Genomic DNA, 19,676 nt, shown 5'->3' on the forward strand with positions numbered 1-19,676 from the left:
TTTTCCTGTCCTTAGCTGAGTTTTCCGCTCATGAAAAGCTGAATTTGAGCTTCTGCATGAAATATAATTAATGAATAATTGGATCGGTGCATATCTAGTTTGATTATTTTTTGTCTGAATTCATTTAGATCTCCTGAATTTCTACGAAACCAGAGAAAATGGCTGTTACACAGGTAGGCCGATCGACATTTTCATTGATTAACATTAATTTTTGTGCATGCATGTATTGTTGATTGTCTATGTATCGTACCGGTAGGCGGTACCGTGGTACGTGCGTGCGCTGTGTCTGTTGACTTTGTGTGCAGGACATGTTCATGGCATGCACTGCATTTTTTTTTTTTGGGGGGGGATACGGGTGAGGAAGTGACCATGATTGATATTCTAAAACTGGTATGGCAGAAAGAGTCTTCAAGTATTAAACAAGTTGAAAATTCATAGCCAAAGTTTCACATGTTTCAAGTCTATCAAGACCAAAATAAAAATGTTAGAAAGACATCCGTTTTATTTCAGTTAGGCCTATTTAGTCTTAGATATGATTTTGCCAAACTCACTCTTTTCATCTCTTTATTCGTGTTTAATAAAAATGTTCTATATCGCAAGTTCGCAACCCTGTTAACACTTTTTCTCTCTCTCTTTCATGACAGGCAAGTGGAAATTCCCAACCAAGCAAATCATGGGGTAAGCAAAGCGATAACTCGACAATTGCTCAGGCGAAAATTGCTCTGGCGACAGTTGCTCCAGGCTTTATTTCGTCTAATACCCCTTTCATATTGAGAGCCGAAGTGGAGTTAGTCCGGAGTCCAGGAGGAGTTACTCCACTTTGGAGGGCAATATGAAAATTCTGAGATTAGTTCGATCCGGATTCAAAGCGGAGTACTCAACCCACTTCGAGAAGAGGGTTACAAACGGAGTTACTCCGCACCGGAAATGCGGTATGCGCTTATCGCTGTGATCTCGCCACACGTATGGCGCGAACTCGCTTGGAAACCATGGCAACGACTGCGGATACACCGATGCGGTGCTTGCCAATATGAAAGGGGGTTTAAAGTCGGTCCACAGTACAAGTGGATCAACTCAACCTGGAGTTACTATAGCCTTCACTATGAAAGCGGTATTAGATATAGTTTTACTTTTCAGGTTAGGGCTGCAATAGGGTTTTGTGTTAGGTTTAAGGTTTGGTTTAGGATAGGGTATGGTGTTACAATGGTGGAATTTACAGCAGAACAATTGTCGCTGGAGCAAATGTCATTGAACGAGCGAAAAACAGGTTCCCTGGCCCATAGTCCGAAGTCCATCTTAACGTTCTCTATGGTCTAATTTTGTGCTAAAATTATGCAGGGTGCTACATAAGCACTTGCCCGATTGCCCGGGGCAAGTAAAAGTTATAGTCGGGCAAGTGTTTTGAAGTAAAGACCAAAACTACTTGCCCGAATTGGGCAAGCGAAATTCACACAGTAGAAAGCAAAATTCTTGCAGATGAGTGACCAAAATTAGGGTCAATATGATTATTTGGTCATGGCAGGCAAGATAAAATCACTTTGGAAAAAGAAATGCAAGGTACATGTAGATCATTTCATGTCAAAAGAGAGGAAAATGTCAATACTTTTTAAATCTGCAAAACTTTCTTTTGAAGAGTTAAAACTTTTTCCAAGGATTTTTAAGGGCAGGTGAAATAGATTTTTGGGCAAGTATATTCCAACTATTTAAAAATTTACTTGCTCGACAGGGCAAGAGCTTCTAAGAAGTTATGTAGCACCCTGTTATGGTAAGCCAAAAAATGTCAACAAATTTAAACCACAGTTCTATGGAATGCTGGGCTTCATGATACTGTACTTCTTCCATATTTGTGGTAAAAATGTATCAATTAATTCATTAAAAACTTAATTATGATTAAAAATATTTTACAATTTTTCTCATTTCACTTAATTACTTTGATAAATTTTGCTGCACCATGTGGATGTTTTCAGTAGGTGAATAAATTGATATAGTGCTCTATAAAAGTGTGATTATATGTGAACCCAGGTTAAACTAAACCATGGTTATGATAATACTACCCATTGGCCCGTATTCTGAAGTCTGGTTTAAGTTAAACTCAGGTTTAAAATTGTGGTTTAAGTATGGGAAGCCAAAACTATCAAATTTGTTATTAAGTTGTATGTTTCTTATGTTTACTGTGCTCTTTCCTGATTCATCGATGGTGAAGCCAATTAATCTTTTTATACTTCCTAGACAATTATGAATGATTTGAGAGCCAAATGAGCTTAAGTTTGATATCTCTACTGTTAGTGGCTCGCCATACTTACTCCACAACTTAAAACCTGCGTTTAAGTTAAACCCGACTTCAGAATATGGGCCATAGTGTTTATATCCTATATTTCTTGAGTTTTCTGTACTCCTTTTCCATGCTTTAATGTTGACTAAAGCTTTAGTAGTTCACATTCTAACTCAGTCATGAACTATTGAAGTGAGAAATGAGTTGGTAATTTGATCCTGTGCAGTTAGAGATCAGTGTCACAATTGGCTTTCCATAGTTGAACCACAACTTTAGTCCAGAGTTTGCATTAAACTGGAATTCAGAATATGGGCCTCTGAAATTAAGGTTCAAGGGTTCAAGGTTTTTATTCATATCAAGCATACCACACTTTCAACAATGTCAACAATAATATTATACAAGACAAACAATAATATACAATACAAATTATTATAGGTAAGCATAAATAAATGTCGTAAAATATGAAAAGTATACTTAATATATTAGAAAAAAAAGTACTATAATGCATTCTTGTAAATTGTTGTAATATAATGACAGTGAAAGAAAATGTGAGGTGAAGATATGGGGAGCCAAAAGTAAAAGCAGAGCTTGTTGGTTGAAGGCTCCAAGGAATATGCAGTGAGAGTCCCGTAAAAATATCAATACGACAAGAGGGATAAATAAAAGGGCAAACAAAAAGTAAACAAAAACTTGGGATACACAAATACATAAATGATGAGTAAGAAGATTAAGACAACCCACGCGCAATGATGATAAAGGAGCAATGAAAGAATAAGACATAATAAAAAAAATCAATTTGGTATAAACCAGTAGAGCAAATGGAATGAGGCTATAACTAATTAAAAAGGTACACAACTGTGTTCGTGCTAAGTATAGTCCTTGAGAAGATGGTGTTTCAGCTTTCGTCGAAAGACATATATTGAGGGTGAATGTAATAGATCATTATGGAGGGCATTCCAAAATTTAGGGCCTGTAAAAGTGATATTCCTTTTTGCCATAGGCGGCGGAAGCGGGGGGGACGTGTCCCCCCCTAAATTTTAGGTGGGGGGGGACGGTCCCCCCTAAATTTTTTTTGATAACTTTTTTTTTTTTTTTTTATTATTTTTTTTTTTTTGCTTGTCAATTTTTTTTCCTGCATCCCCCCCTAAATTCACGTGGCCCCCCCTGAAACGTGTGATGTCCCCCCCTAAAATTTAAGTTGATGACCTTTTTTTTTTTTTTTTTTTTTTTGCTTGTCAAAAATTTTTGGGGCGTTTGTCCTATTTCTTACATGTGTCCATCCCAAAATTTCAATGCTTTTGGCAAATGAAGTTCTCACATGAGGAAGATGAAACAGATTACTTTGCCGAGTAGGATATCCATGGACACTGCTATTTTTTTAAAAAAGGGAGGCAATAACAGAAGGTATATCATTGGCATTTAACTGATACATAAAGATTCCTAAGTTGTAGGTATAAAGATCAGTAATACGAAGTAGTTTGTTTTTTAGAAATAATGGAAATGTATGAGATAGGTAACCAACACAGTTAATATTTCTAATTGCGCGTTTCTGGAGTAATAAAATCCTATCAAGCAGGAATTTAGCCCCGTTGCCCCAGGCTAAAATACCATAGTTGAGGTAGGATGATATGAGAGTAAAGTATAGTGATAGTAGAATATGGTGAGGAAATTCATGTTTCAGTTTATTTAAAACTCCCGCGTTTCGAGACAGCAACTATTATTATTGTACGTGTATATTTCACAAATAATTCAGCCTTAAAGGTCAAGTCCACCCCAGGAAAATGCTGACTTGAATAAAAAGAGAAAAAGTCAAACTAGCATAGTGCAAAAAACTCATCAAAATTGGATTTAAAATAAGAGAGTTATGACATTTTAAAGTTTCGCTTATTTTTCACAAAACAGTGATATGCACAACTATAACCGCAACTATGGAAAGCCAGCAAAGGCAATGTATAAAATACATGTTTGTTCAAAATTTGTTGTAGATATGAATGTATATCCATAAATTCATTGATTTCTTGACAGCTTGGTGTGTTCTCGTTTGTTTACAAAGGACATTTCACAAATTTCCTGTAGAAAATATTATGGCACTGATGGATTTCCATAGAGTTACGATTGATCTTAACTTTTTGTAAGACGGGGCCAAGTTGTCTTATTAGGTACATTAAATATGAGCGTATCTCTCCCTGCTACGCCCTCTAGAATTGAGCCTTTACGAGCTTCACCGATCCCCGCAAGAAGCGATCACCGATGACACCGAGATCGCAGTGTCTCCCCGGAGTCTACACAGTGAGCTGATGTGCCCTATATGTCTTGACATGCTAAAGAATACATATACCACCAAGGAATGCTTACATCGTTTCTGCCAGGATTGCATCATCACAGCGCTTCGAAGCGGGTATTGTAGTTCACTTTGATTCAAATTATCAAGCGATGAATATTAAATTGCTATTTTTATATTCATTTTGGTAGGTTTCCCTGGGAAATGGGCTCTCCATGATTTCGCCTCTAAAATGGTCAGAAGAGCGCTGGTAAATCCCCATTCACCACAATATCATAGCATATATATGCAGATCTTGACAGTAATTTGGGAAAATCCCACCTCCCCCCATCAAAAAAATTCTTTTTAAATAATTAAAAATAAAATTCCTGCAGTTTTCACTTATAATTTACTCTCATAATCCATTTTAGTTCATGTAGTATCTATATGTTTTTTTTTTCTTGAAATATGTAGGAATGAGAAATTAACTAACAAATGATGCCAATTTGAGGATTAAAGATTATTATTTTAAAGTTTCCTGAAGTCCTGTAGTCTGTTTTAATTTGAATAGTCTTATGATATGTTGCTGTTTATAAGATGACATGGTTATTACCAAATTGGTCGTGGTGGCAATTTGAGGATTATTTTCATTGCTTGTTTCCAAATAGGAACAAGGAGTGCCCGACGTGTCGTAAAAAGCTCGTCTCCAAGCGGTCTCTGCGGCCAGACCCAAATTTCGATGCCCTCATCTCAAAGATCTATCCCAGCAGAGATGAATACGAAGCTCATCAGGTAACCATGGCAACAGGATGATTTAAATATTTCAATTGTTACATCATAGAAGATGTAGGAGGTAGGGATGTTGCATTTGTGTGACTTTTAATGAATATTACAAGCGAGGGACCTGGTGCATGAGAGTTTATGGTAACTTCTCTGAAATGAAACAGGACTCTGATGGCTGAGTGGATAAGTCTCTGGACTTTGAACTGCAAGGTCTGGGGTTCAAATCCGGGAACAAATATAGATATAAAAGCCTGGGTTACTACTACATTAATAGAGGAGTTACAATAACTGAAGTTGCTACTCTGGATAAATATTTTGTAAATAACAACAATAGAAATGATACTATTCAGTTTTTTGTACGTTCTAATCACATACCATTGAACGTCTCTATGCATTTCCAAAGATTGTAAATTAAATTAAAGTGGTCCTTTCATTTCTTTGTTTGTATTATCTATTCTAGGAGAGGGTTTTGGCCAAACTCAACAAGAGACATAATGCTACTGCTCTGAGCTCTAGTATTCTCAAAATTTACCATATTATTAGTGTCATAATGACTTTGATTTTTAAAGTGGTCCTTTCATTGCTTTGTTTGTATTACCTATTTTAGGAGAGGGTTTTGGCCAAACTCAACAAGAGACATAACGCTACTGCTCTAAGCTCTAGTATTGAGGAAGGGCTCAAGGTACAAGCTTTGAACAGAGCGCAAAGAGTTCCACCAAAAGTAAGTATTTCAGCATCTTCCCAATACAATCAAAGACCTCACATTTTTTCCTTGATGTGTATTACAGAAAGTTATCCATGAAGAACACTTGGGACCTCTTTTTTTTCTCTTCTCTAAAAAAATCTGATTTGAATTAATGTATTATTGAATTGAAATGCTTTGAAATTGACTGAATTTAAATTGTGTTGCATCAAATTGAATTGGATCATAACAAATCAAATCAAACTGAATTTGAATTAAGTTGATTTAACCCTATCTAGGCCGGGGGGGCCTCGGAGGCCCCCCCTCAACATATCGCGCAATATTTTTCCGTGCGAAATTTTTTGACCGCGCCGCTCGCTGACTTTTTACTTTCAAGTCTTGCGCAACTTTTGAGACCAACTTTAAGTCACCTAGGTACGTGGTTCCGAAATTACGTAACATTATGTAAGTGCATGTCAGACCAAAATTTGCTCAAAAACGTGATTTCGTGTACAAAGTCAATGCAAATTGTGTTTTCAACCAAAATTCATAAATGTATGATTATTTTTAGTTTTGCTGGTCTAAATGTATTTATTTTATGCTTTTTATGATCACAGAAGAGTCCCCAATAAATTTCATTGACAAAAACAATGAAAAACGAAAGGTAAAAAAACAAAGAAATACATAAGAAATTGCAAAAAACAATAAAATACATAAGAAAATTATTTGATATCGCAATTTTTTTCATGTACACTTGCTAAGAACACCACAAAGAGTTTCTATACCAAAAATTAGTAAATTTGGAGCTTTATTTAGGGAGTTAGAGGAAAAAGTATGATTTCGCATACTAATTACGCATAAATTAGCATTATCACTTAATAGCGATTCGGATGAAATAAATTACTAGACAATCTAGTAGATTATGTCCCAGGCAACCCGCGTGCCAATTTTTGGCGCGATCGCATGGTCGACGGCCAAGATCATAGGGGAGGCCCCCCCCCCGGCCATATGAACTCCCAAAATACCCCGGCCTAGATAGGGTTAAATCAAATTAAATTGAACGTAATTGAACTGAACTAAGTCGAGCAGATCAAAACTTGACTAAACTGAATTGAACTGAATGAGATTGAATTGAAATAGATTGAATTCATGTAATTCAATTGAATTTCAATAATATGAATTGAAATTAATTGAACTGAACTGAATTGAATTGAATTGAGCTAAACTTGACTTAATTGAATCAAACTGAAATGAACTTAATTAAAAAGAATGAACTAAACTGAATTGAACTAAATTTAATTGAACTGAACTGAATTGAATTGAATTTGCAGAGGAAACCAGAATTCAACCTTGCTGGTGGCGAGCTACCCCCAGATGACTCCGCCCTTGACCCCGCCCAGTGCGGAGGTGGTGGTGATGGGGACCTGAACGGCGACCCTCAAGCACCGGCAGGCCCGGAGGGATTAGCGCTTGCCCCTCCTCCCTCTGCACCCCTGACACCCCCGTCGGAATCCCCTCAGGAGGAGAGGAGATTAATGAGATCGCATTCGGAGGATTTATCATCTAGTCAAGGGTGCAATTCATTCCAGGATCGGGATTCTCTTCAGGTACGATTGAATACCATAAAATAATCAACCTTTTTGTTAATCCACTCCCATCTGTGAGGGCGCCGTAGTCTAGTGTTTACGACTGTCGTCTTTCAATCAGAGGGACGTTGGTTCGAATCCCAGCCATGGCGTGTTATCCTTCAGCAAGAAATTTACCCACATTGTGCTGCACTCGACCCAGGTGAGGTGAATGGGTACCTGGTAGGATTTATTCCTTGAATGATTTAGCACCTATATGGTGGTTCTGCTACAGCCGGGGTAATAATATGATACCAAGCTCAGTAGAGTATATGCAATTATAGTAGCTGTGCTATGAAAATGGAACATTTTAGTATTATTTTCTGTCTCCACTCATACTTTTCTCCTTGACTTTATGTGTCACAAGTTATGCTCTCATTTGTGTTAACCCTATAGCACCTACAGATTATATGCATAATGGCAATCTCTCACTGGAGGAAACAGTAAAACTGGTAATTAGTAGGCATTGTTCCAACAAAGTGAAACAGTTTTTTTATACATTCACTTTTGTTCATTACAAGTTGTATTTATTTTGTAGCATAGGACATGCTGAATAGAATGGTACATGGTAAAGTTCAATCAGATGTACGAATATTGACCTTTGACATTTGACCTTTGGAAAGTAAAAAAAAAAGAAAAACTATATATTTGCAATGATACCATCTACAGAATAGATGATAGATTATTAGAAGTGAAGATGACCTTTTGAATCAATCATGGTTCAAATTTGAAAGGGCGGTTCAGTGTGTAACAGGAAGGGTGGTCTCGGGCGGTTTTGGGGCTATTTGGTTAATCTGGTGAGAACGGTCGACAGAAGTTCTGGTCTGTATTTGATTCCAATGTTATTCGATTCTCTCCAGCAAATTAGCGCTGATAACTTGATATATGGCCGAGTCTAAAAGTTCATTATAACAGTGTTGCTCAAAAGTTAGTGAAGCCCCCCACCAGAAAGTTAACTTGTCTAAAGTGTCCAAGTTCTGCAATGTTTGAGATATTTCATTATCAAGTCAGGTGATAAAATATTAAGTTTAATAAAGTTTGTTTGTCTGGGCTCATTGAACATTGTAGTTATAGGCCCGCATTCTTAAGTCAAGTTTAATTTAAAGTTGTGGTTTAACTATGGAAAGCCAGTTGTTACATAAATCTCTAACAGTAGAGGTTCAATGTATCAGCTCATTTGACACCCAAAGCATTATTAACTGCCTGGGGAGGATAAGTATGACAGTTTTCTTCACCATTAAAGAATTTGTAAAGAGCACAGAGAACGTGAGAAACAATCACTGTCAACAAATTTTTGAAACGTTTGGCTTCCCATAATTTTAGCACAGAGTTAGACAATGGTCTAAGTTAATCCCGACGTCAGAATACTAGCCTTATTCACGTATGTGCAAAGCGCCAACTTAATGTGTTCCGCCATCTTGCTTGTTGGTTGCCGATAAAATGCGCATTTTCAGATTTTTTTACGCTTAGTCATTATCCATGACTGAAACATTGACCAATCAAAAACTAAGATTCTATAAGAAATATGAATATTCATATACGAAAGTATAAACATAGATAATTCAGTTTTATGTGAAACTTAAACACAATTCTTCAAAATTGGGTTAGTTTTATGTCTGTAAAATGACCCTTAAAACCAAAGTTTTTTTTCGAAAAAATAAGGGTTTTCCCAAGTTGTCATGGTAACATGGTTGGAGTTAAAAAAGCTTAGCAAGCACTTTATTTCAGTGATCGAGGATGTCTTTGTTTACGGTATACGTCTACAAAAGTTATAACATTTTTTTCCAGACCATGGATGAACTTTCAAAAAGAGATATTTTAGGCAAGTTTTTATGATTTCCGGCAATTTTCTGACACAGGCATTTTGAAGACGTAATTTTTACAGAATTAGAAGAAGACATCATGGATTTTCCTAATTATCACGACGGATATGCAACTTACTTGTAAATAAATCAAACAAAGTCTATGATTCATTTTCGATAATGAAAAAAGAGACATTCAAGTCTCTGATTGAGAGCCGCAGATTGAACATTCGCACGGCGCAATGGTAACGTTTTCGCCGAATTCGTCGGGGCGAAAACACCAAGCGAGCCGTCCCACTCACCAGTCCCGAACGCTGCGCTGTATGTTTGATGATATATCTGGTGCCATTTCGTGCTTATAAATTTGTTTTTTCTACAATGCCACTATCTCATTAAAATTATTTGTCATGATAACATTGGAAATATTATCGTTTAATGGCCCAAAGGATCGACTGTAATAAAATACACTTTGAAATATTGTCAGAGAGTGATTAGTTAGGTGATGTTTATGGTCAGAATTTAGTCATGGCTTCGGGTGAACTTACGCGAACGCGGTCACTTGCTCACGGGGCGAGTCGGCCTGGCCCTTAGGTGGAAGGCCGTTACGTGCAGTGCAGCAAGAGCAGAGTTGGGGAGTTAAGTAAAAATACTTTGAAATAAGTAATCTGGAACTATTTTTTGTCTTATTCTTATCCCTTTAGATTAATTAGATAAGAGATTTAAATTCTAAAAGTTTAAATCCAATTTTAGACAGTGGCATAACAAAGAGTGGTGCTTTATAATTATGGGGGGGGGGGGTCTTGCATGCCCCGGCCCAATCAAAAAAAAAAGAGAAAAAGGAAAGAGAATCTTGCGAAATTGTTCAATTGGATTTTTGTAACAAAAACATCAAAATTATGCTCATGTCGGTTGCAACTTACTAAATACTTTTTAAATTTTGCCTGATCGATACGCCATATCGTATATAACCCTCAATTTTTTTCGCTCGTTACGCCACTGATATAACAGCTAGTTTATGCCAACATTATTTGGTTGCGGGATCAAAGCATCAGCTATAGCTAAACATTTATACTTTATGCCTGTTCAACTTCAAATACAGGTTTAGGCCTGTATTTACGAGATGTTTTTAAGATCTATGGGTGCCTTTATTATTTTCATTTTCAATTAAAACAATTATTAATTATGTTTTAATTTAGTATTAACCTCCATGATACATTTTATTGTGTTAAATCATGCCATTTCTGTTATATTAAGCCCTTGTAAAACATGCTCAGTAGCAGACCCCCCCATATATAAACACAATAGAAATGTATATAAAATGAATTGACCCCCCCCCGCTTCCCTATCGAGGACAAAATGAAAAAAAAAAATAATAATTGACCGCCCCCCTTTGACGAGGCAGCTGTCGGTGGCATGATGTCTTTTACTTTTTTTGCGTGTAAAAATAATACTGAAGAAATATAGGGGCACTCTAAGTGTCCCCTATAAAAATCGATCTGGATCTGCAAGTGCATGGGGCTGCGCCCTCTCCAACGTCATAGCTACACCATGGCTCCGTAACACAAAGATTAGCGATCAATCGCTAAATGAATTGGCTAATCAAGATCAATGTTACACACGCATTTGTCGCAAAATACTGACTAAGAACCAATCAGAAGCGTTCTTTCATATTTGCTATTCATCGCAAACCTTTGTGTTACGGAGTCCATATCTTTACGTTCTAGCTCTCATATTTTTCAGCTCCCTGATTTTTTGGAAAAAAAAACAAGGCGAAAGAAAAGAGTGAAATAAATCCAATACGATTAATCACAATTTGAGTTGTTTGAAAGAATTATACTTATCAGATAAACTGAATTAAATTCTAAAACCATGATGAAGAATATTAAACAGCAATCTTGATAAATTCTGTTTTTTTTTTCAATATCAGAACCAATTAACCTTTTTTCTGATTTTTCTGTCACTTTCCACATTTTGAAGAAAAAAAATGAAGTTCATCGACGCCATGTACTGCATGATGAAACTGTATCCCCACTGGGTCCTCTTAACTCCCCCCGCCCCCCCTCTCTCTCCCCCCCCCTATAAAGCGCCTTGCTCATTTCTCTTATCTCACCTTGACCTTAATTAGTTAATCTTAACGATTTGGCGGTACTGTCAAACGTGACTGGTCGCCATCATACCTCATCCCAAACAAACACGGAACAAACAATCACAACCATATTCTGTTGTTCGACCCAACATCATTCCGTTCAATACGCGTAAGGCCATACGTGGGCATGCACAAACAACGTGGGTTCTCAAAAACTGACCCGCGTTTGGACTAAAATTGTGATTAAAATAAAAATGTCATAAATAACACAAAAATATGGGTGTAATAAAGGATATTTGATTAACGGAAAAACATCAATCGCTTATTCATAAGAATTCCAGAAAAGATTTGAACGAGGTTTTTATCAATGGTAATCAAGAGGAATTAGTGTATAGATGAATGGCGCTCAACGTTAGCCGGGTGAGGGCGCGGGCCAAATCTGGTCAGAATCTGGCAATATGGCGTCGCCCTTTAAGCTGACGTTGGGTCTATGGCTCGTGCACGTACGTGTATTGTCTACATTCAATACTTTGCATGGAGGAGTGCATTTTGGGGTGGGGTTCCCTAAATTTTAACACAAATGTATGTTCATTATAAGCAGTAATCCAAACTCAATCCAATTGTAATTTGATTTAGCACCAGTGGCGGACCGTGACTCGTAGGAGACAATTGATTGGAGTGGCACTGTATTCTTTCTGAACAATGCTTTGTCTCTGGTCACGGTCCGCCATAAAGTACATTTTCCTTTTTGTTACTGAGTGATGTCGAAATATATTGTATCACTCAGCACTGAATGTTCGATGCTTTCACATATAACTTTGTTTTATTTTCATTTTTTAGGCGATGAAACGGGCAAGAACATCGGATGATTCCAGTAGTTGTGGAGACGTGGAGGGAGAGGGGGAGGGTAGTATCGACTTACCAGACCCATCTAATGTAAGTCCGTATAGACAATTTGTTATCTCACCTGTGCCCCATCTTACAAAGAGTTACGATTGATCCAATCAATCATAATTCTATGGAAATCCATCAGTGTCATAACTTTTTCTACAGGAAATTTGAAAATGTCCTCCGTAAACAAAGAACACACCAAATTGTCAAGAAATCAATGAATTTATGGGTATACATTCATATCTAGAATTTGTTTTGAACAAATTGCATTCTATATGTTGATTTTGCTGGCTTTCCATAGTTGTGATTGATCAGATCAATTTCAATTCTTCAGGGCCCCGTATTACAAAGAGTTACAATTGATCCTATCAACCTCAACTATATGGAAATCCATCCATGTCATAATTTTTTCGATAAAGCTGCACAATGTCCTTTTTAACCAAAGAAAAACACACTGAATTTTCAAGAAACTGATGAAAGTATGAATATTCATTATATCTAGAATATATCTTGAACAGATGTGCATTTTAGATATTGACATTGCTGGCCGTCCATAGTTGTGGTTGATTGGATCAATCGTAATTCTTTGTAAGCCGGGGTCCTGGATATGGCATTGATAACATGCCATATAGGGTGGTTGCTCGTATTTGACATAATAAATTCAAACCTTAAACGTTCATATCTACAGCATTCTTTGTGGATTTTTGTCAAATCTTCAATATTTTTCTGTGTGTTTTCTACTTTTACTAAAATCCTTTATTATCAGGGTGAACTTCACCTTTTATTGACAGGTTTGACATATGAAGAGCTCTAAGGCGAAAGGGGTTGGGTCCAATTTTCATCAAATTTGATTTTTATGTCTCATTGGATAGATTTTTAGTAGCTCTAGATGATACCAAAGAAAAGTTGAAATTCCTTTTAAAAAGCGAACTAAAATGGCAAAGATTTTTTTTTTTTTTTTCAGAAGGGGTTAGGTCCATTTCCGTTTAGTTGCAAAAGGGGTTTGGTCCACACAGAAATTTTCTTGGAAAGAATATCGTAAAAACTATGAAGACAGGTAGATTTCTTTAATACCCAATTTTATGTTTACATGATAGGGTAGTACATCATGACAATTTAGTTTCTCATAAGAATGTTGCAATAAGTGAGAATAAAAAAACATGGTGTTTCTCGGAATGGTCCAAAGTGCAACTAAACTACATATACAGTTCTGCTCAAAAGTCAGTGAACCCCAATATAAAATGCCCTCCTTCATGCTGAGTGTTGAATGTAGACAACACTTTACTGTTCGGCTAGCCCGCAGAAACAGACTCCAATGAATGTAATATTTTATCTCCTGACTTAAATTAAATATCTATAACATGGCAAAACTTAGGAGGAGCCGTGGTGTAGTGGTTCTGACTCTCGCCTTGTAAACAGAGGGTTGTGTGTTCGAATCCCACCGCGTTAATCCACACTTTGCCACTCTCGACCCAGGTGCTAAATGGGTACCCGGTTGGATGTGAAAGTCATCGTAGCTTGTCCAGTATTGTGTGCGCCTCACAGGCAACTGACTGGAATACTCCCCAGGGAGTGGAGGATGTGCACACATTGTGTGCGGGAATGACTGATTGAATCCGATGACCGGGGTAATAATATATCTGTAAAGCGCTTAGACACGTCGTTCCGATGGATTAAGCGCTATATAAAAGCGGATTATTATTATTATTAAACTTAGACACTTTCAAATATGTTAATTTTCTGGTTGAGTTCACTATCTTTTGAGCCTGTTTACATGTATATCTCATTCTTTTTTTTTTCTGTGTTTCTAACCAGGAGATAGAGTTAGTCTTTAAGCCTCACCCTGATGAAGTCAACCATATGTTTCCTTACATGGTGAGATACCTCAAGACATCGGCCCTTGCTTCAATAGATCACCTAGCCAAGTACCTATCTATGAGGATCGCTCTCGAACTAAGAGGTTAGTATGATTACTAAATTGGCAATGCCTGCGGATTCCATCTCAACTTCCATCCAAACATTTATCTATAAAGATTGCTCTCAAACTAAAATGTTAGTATGATCGTTGAATTGACAATACTTATTGCTTTTATTGATCACCTTGGCAAATATCTCCAGTCCTGGCGATGTTTTTTCTCTTTAAGAATGGAGATTTTAGTACTTGCAGAAACTAAGAAGTATTAAATATGATCATTGAATTGGCAATACATATTGCTTTTGCCGTGACATGCACATTTGGTGATTGCCAAAACTTGAAATAGTCTTTATTTTTGTGTCTTGGAGAGTTAAACATATATCTTGGGTTCGGTTTAAATTAGGTAACACAGGGTGCTACATAAGCACTTGCCCGATTGCCCTGGGCAATCAAGTTAGAGTCGGGCAAGTGTTTTGAAGTAAAGACCCCAAAAAATTGCCTGAAATGGGCAAGCAAAATTCACACAGTAGAAAGCAAAATTCTCACAGTAGAATGACCAAAATTAGGGTCGATATATGATATTGACCCTAATTTTGATCATGGCAGGGAGGATAAAAATCACTTTGGAAAAAAATGCAATAACAATGTAGATGTAGATCAGTTCATGTCAAAAGAGAGAAAAAGGTCAATGGTTAATAAAACTGCAAAACTTTCCTTTGAAGAGGTAAAACACTTCAAGAATTTTTCCGGGCAAGTATATTCCAACTAAAAGAATTTACTTGCCCAACTGGGTAAGCACCTCTAAAAAGTTATGTAGCAACCTGGGTAACACATAAGGAAACTACTGTATTGTTCCTTCTGTCAAGGTATAATTTCATTTAATTGTTTGTTCTTGCGTTCTACCATAGATGCTGGTTCAATGGACAGTCAGAGTTCGTCCAATCAGAACGAGGGAAATTGCGGAGAGTTCACTATCTTCATCAGTCCATCACCGTGTCAATTCCAGGTCAGTTCGGAACTTTTCTTTCAGTCTTTCTCAAGATATTTCTCTAAAGCTTTCTCTGAATATTAGCAGGATATTTGCACAGAAAGTAGGATTTATATGAATTCTGACTATGTGTGTGGTGTTATACATGTGTAAAACACTCTGTTTTGATTGTGTGTATGTGAGCTTTTTAGTACAACACATTTTGTCATTTCCATCCGCAGACCATGTAACTGAATTGTTAAAGGTATTGTTTAACTTTGTGAGCAGCCGATTTAAAAAATTCTCAAACCAAGATGAAACGTGTGTACAAGTGCATGTATTAGAACTAATAAACCCTGAAAACAACCATTATTGAGAGTGAAAAGTTAAAACTACAAGGCAAACCCCGATTTTGTAAATAGACGCCTAAATACTACACATAAGTGTATGGGACGAAATTTAAATGGTGTTTCCGGTCACTTTATATTTCAATTTTTGAAGCACTAAATAATTATTTTCGAACGCGATTTTTTTCTGGGCTTCATTTTTGTATCATATCACAGACACAGGTGACAAGTGTGACCTTCTAGCTCAGATTTTTTAAAAGTGAAACCAATGTTAACCAATCACTTTAAGTCATGTTCTTCAATAGCAAAATAGCAAAGGAATTTGCATCAGAACTGACTAAGTCAAAGATAACAGCAAGAACACGTGGGCAAGGAGCTAATAATTCATATAACACACAGACATGTAAACTGTAATGTTAGTGGTTATTTTTAACACTGGTGTGCTAGATTCCATGCTGAAAGTTTACTAGTGACCTACGTATGGCAAAAATTTGCCTTTTCTAATTAAAATATGATTTTGCAGAGAAAACAGGACTTCTGGTCCAGTTAGGTTGGCAACTCTGTTAGCAAAATGCTCATGATATTTACAAAGTCTTCTTTGGCTCATATATGATGCAAAGTCCAAACAGATATTTAGCTTGTGATTCTTGGAACATTATCTTTGTGTCTCATTGTATGTTGACTTGTCGTAGTCTATCAACATTACACACAAAATTCGCACCATTTTTATAAAAATTACAAAAATTTTGTGTAAAAACATTTAGAAAAAAAAACCACTTGCATCCTTTGCAAAAGTGATACCGGTACTGGTTGTCTTATTTTTTAAAGGTACTGTTTATAAGCTCCCCCCCCTAAAAACAACTCCATGTCCTTAAATTCTTTTCTTTTTTTTTGAAGAAAAATAAAAAATACCAAATGTTTATAAATGGTCTTGGGCATCCCTGTCATGTTTATTGTCATGTTTATTTTTCGCCAATAGATTTTCAGATGGATTTTGACAGACAGTGAAGCCCGATTCTCACAGTATGTTTCACGCATTCATACCACAATATGTGACCAACCACGCCCAAACCAACAATAAGTCGCCAAAAGTAACTTGAAAAAATATGCGTCCTAAGCTTTCAAGGATGTATAACTTGTCAAACTTGATCAACAATAATCATCACAAGTATTTGATTGAAAGCAGAAAAAATTCAACCAGAGCTTCAAAATGTATGGAGAAAAACAAGGTTTGAAATCGTGGTTCAACCAAGTATCAGACCTGCACACTTTGCAATCTCAATGAAACTTCCAATCAGCCTGCAAAAAAAATAGTATCAGAGAAACTCTTGTATCTTGTCTTTTATTTAACATTGCATCTTCAAATTTGGCAGTATAACGATGTAAAGATGAGAAATTCCCCTATCAGATAAGTTAGTTTTCTTGTTTTCACATTTTGAAGATGAACAGACTGTTTTGGCTCTTTACAGAAACCTTTCTAATTGCTGGGGAGCGTTTCATCAATATTTTCATCCGACAAGTTGTCAGATCTGACATCTTCCCTTGATTCTGATTGGCTGAGAGGCACTGTTCCTATGGTAACTGTCGGATAAACTGGTACTTGTCGGATAAAATGTCCGACAAGTCCTTTCATGAAACGCTCCCCTGGTTTTGGGGTGGATGGTCACATTATAGAGGTTTGAATCACTGCCAATGATAAGTTGAGATTTGTAACAATTTAACATTTTATGTTTTTATTTCTTGCCAGCCATTGAATGGTAACCTAACCCTCGAACAGGTCAACGAGAGACACTGGAAAGTTAATAGGCCATTGGAGATGTACTTTCTTGGTAAGAAGTGAGATGGGATACCAGTCTTTGTTTATATGACAGCAATTGAATGGTAATTTAACCCTTGAACAGCTCAACGAGAGACACTGGAGAGTTACCGGTAATAGGCCATTGGAGATGTATTTTCTCGGTAAGAAGTGAGATGGGTTACCAGTCTTTGTTTATATGACGACAGCAATTGAATGGTAACCTAACCCTTGAACAGAGCAACGAGAGACACTGGAAAGTTAATAGGCCATTGGAGATGTATTTTCTCGGTAAGAAGTGAGATGGGTTACCAGTCTTTGATTATATGTCAGCTTGTGAATGGTAACCAAACCTTTGAACAAGATGGTGATGGACCCTTAGAGATGCACTTTTTCTCTAAGAAATGAAATGGGTTACCAGTCTTTGTTTATATGAAAGCTCTTGAATGGTGACCAAACCCTTTGGCAAGATGGTGATGAACACTTGTTAGCACATAAAACATGGGAGATGCAGACCTTTAAAAAGTGAGATGGGTTACCACTCCCTGTTTTTGACAGGAATATAATGGTTCCCAAACCCTTTAGCAAAGCATTGACAGATACTTAAAAATTATTATGCCTTTGGAGACGCACACCTGAGATTTGTGACATTCAATGAATGATTCCTGAACCTGTCTATGAGTCCCAGGTACCTGTATCCCACCCGAAAACTTCCTAGACGCAAACAATTAGGACAAAATTCTCAAAGGAAGTTTTAAAAACCCACGGTTGAACCCATGGTTATGCAGATTTCCTGTATAAATTACACTTAATTTAGTGTGTGTCAGGGATGTGTGTAAAAAATGTCTAATGCCGATGCGCACTGTTTCACAGTGCGCCAATTTGACGCCTGTTACCAAGGTTTGATACGCTATTTTATCCATGAGTCCACTGTTTTTAATTAATGAGTCCACTCTCCATTTTTTAATATATGCAGTAAAGCGTGATTTATACAGGAAATCTGCATAAACCATTGACTCAGCCTTGGGTTTTCAAATACACCTTTGTGAATTTAGGCCGTGATGTTTTGATTCCTGAAACTTAAGTGTACAGTGGGCTTGTAATTGGTAGCTCATGTTTATTTGTTTCATATTTCCCACGGTATTGGCTCTCTAATTCAATCTTATATCAATGAAATTAAAAAATGGTAGTGGGATTAGAATGTTGTACTTCTTTAGTTATATTTTCCGGGTTCATTGGCGTCTTCCATGAATGGGGGTCGCCATGATGAGTGCGTTTTTGCTGTGCAAGCGCAAGTGAAATCCACACATTCTATCGTTACGTGACTTCATTACATTTCACATTTGATTTGTAACTTCAACATGAGAAATGCAAAGCGCCCTCTGTGACAACAAATAATGCATGACATGATGGCCTCCTCTGCGGAAGATGTCTAAAGGCGACCGCACACCTTACGGTCGGTCTGCGACCCGATTTTGAAATAACACGTAGTATAGTTTTATGCTAATATTGAGACATGGAATACCTTACTGTCTAATGTTTGAAATCATTATACGAATACGTATATGTTCAAATCTGTGACTGTGGCATGTGCTATCATCTTAAGAATAAAAGCGAAATTTAATATCTAGTCGTAATGATGTCATAGCATTTGAAACTAAATGGGCCTTTGGTCCAAAAGAAAGGCTTGCAATCTTTCAAAATGGTTATATTAGTATTATTTCATTTAATTTTAACCTGTAATAAAATGATATGTTCCCTCCATATTTTCAGAAAATTAGAAAAATGTGATTCGTTCCAAAATCGGATCGCTAACAGTCATAAGGTGTGCGGTGGCCTTTAGACATCGGTGATTTTGCACAAGAAAGTGAGTAGTGCTGAAACTGTAAAACTGAAGGACATACTATAGAATTGCTGATGTGGTTTACGGTACACCATGTGGAGTGTTATAGAAACAGTGGATAGAAGAAGAGAAGAAGTGGATAGGCGAGAAAGTGGAGATTTGAGAGTAGAGTATTCTTTCTTGAAAATAGTCCTGAAAAGGACTGTAAACCAGAAGGAATGCTGAGTGAGAACAGCTTGAGTAGTAGAGATGATGAGCAGTAGAGAGACTCGACGTTTCGGACAGTCAACCTGTCTGAAACATTGAGTCTCTCTACTGTTGTGTTACAGGAAGATGAATGTAATATGATTTTGAGGTATAAGATTAAGATTCGGAGTGAAGTTAATATAATATTCGATGGACGTCTAA

At 36.9% G+C, this 19,676-nt stretch overlaps 1 protein-coding gene across 1 annotated transcript; it reads left to right on the plus strand.

Annotated features, from left to right (window-relative positions):
• LOC121417319 (E3 ubiquitin-protein ligase RING2-like) lies at positions 1 to 18,379 on the plus strand. Its single transcript, XM_041610979.1, has 10 exons — positions 1 to 173; positions 645 to 678; positions 4,475 to 4,670; positions 5,201 to 5,324; positions 5,923 to 6,036; positions 7,329 to 7,604; positions 12,351 to 12,446; positions 14,217 to 14,361; positions 15,225 to 15,322; positions 17,378 to 18,379. The coding sequence occupies exons 1-10, from the start codon at positions 159 to 161 to the stop codon at positions 17,468 to 17,470; spliced, it is 1,191 nt and encodes a 396-aa protein (XP_041466913.1). The 5' UTR covers positions 1 to 158; the 3' UTR covers positions 17,471 to 18,379.
• Positions 18,380 to 19,676: the final 1,297 nt, after the last annotated feature.

Source organism: Lytechinus variegatus, chromosome 6 (assembly GCF_018143015.1).
Source record: "Lytechinus variegatus isolate NC3 chromosome 6, Lvar_3.0, whole genome shotgun sequence".
Taxonomy (NCBI): domain Eukaryota; kingdom Metazoa; phylum Echinodermata; class Echinoidea; order Temnopleuroida; family Toxopneustidae; genus Lytechinus; species Lytechinus variegatus.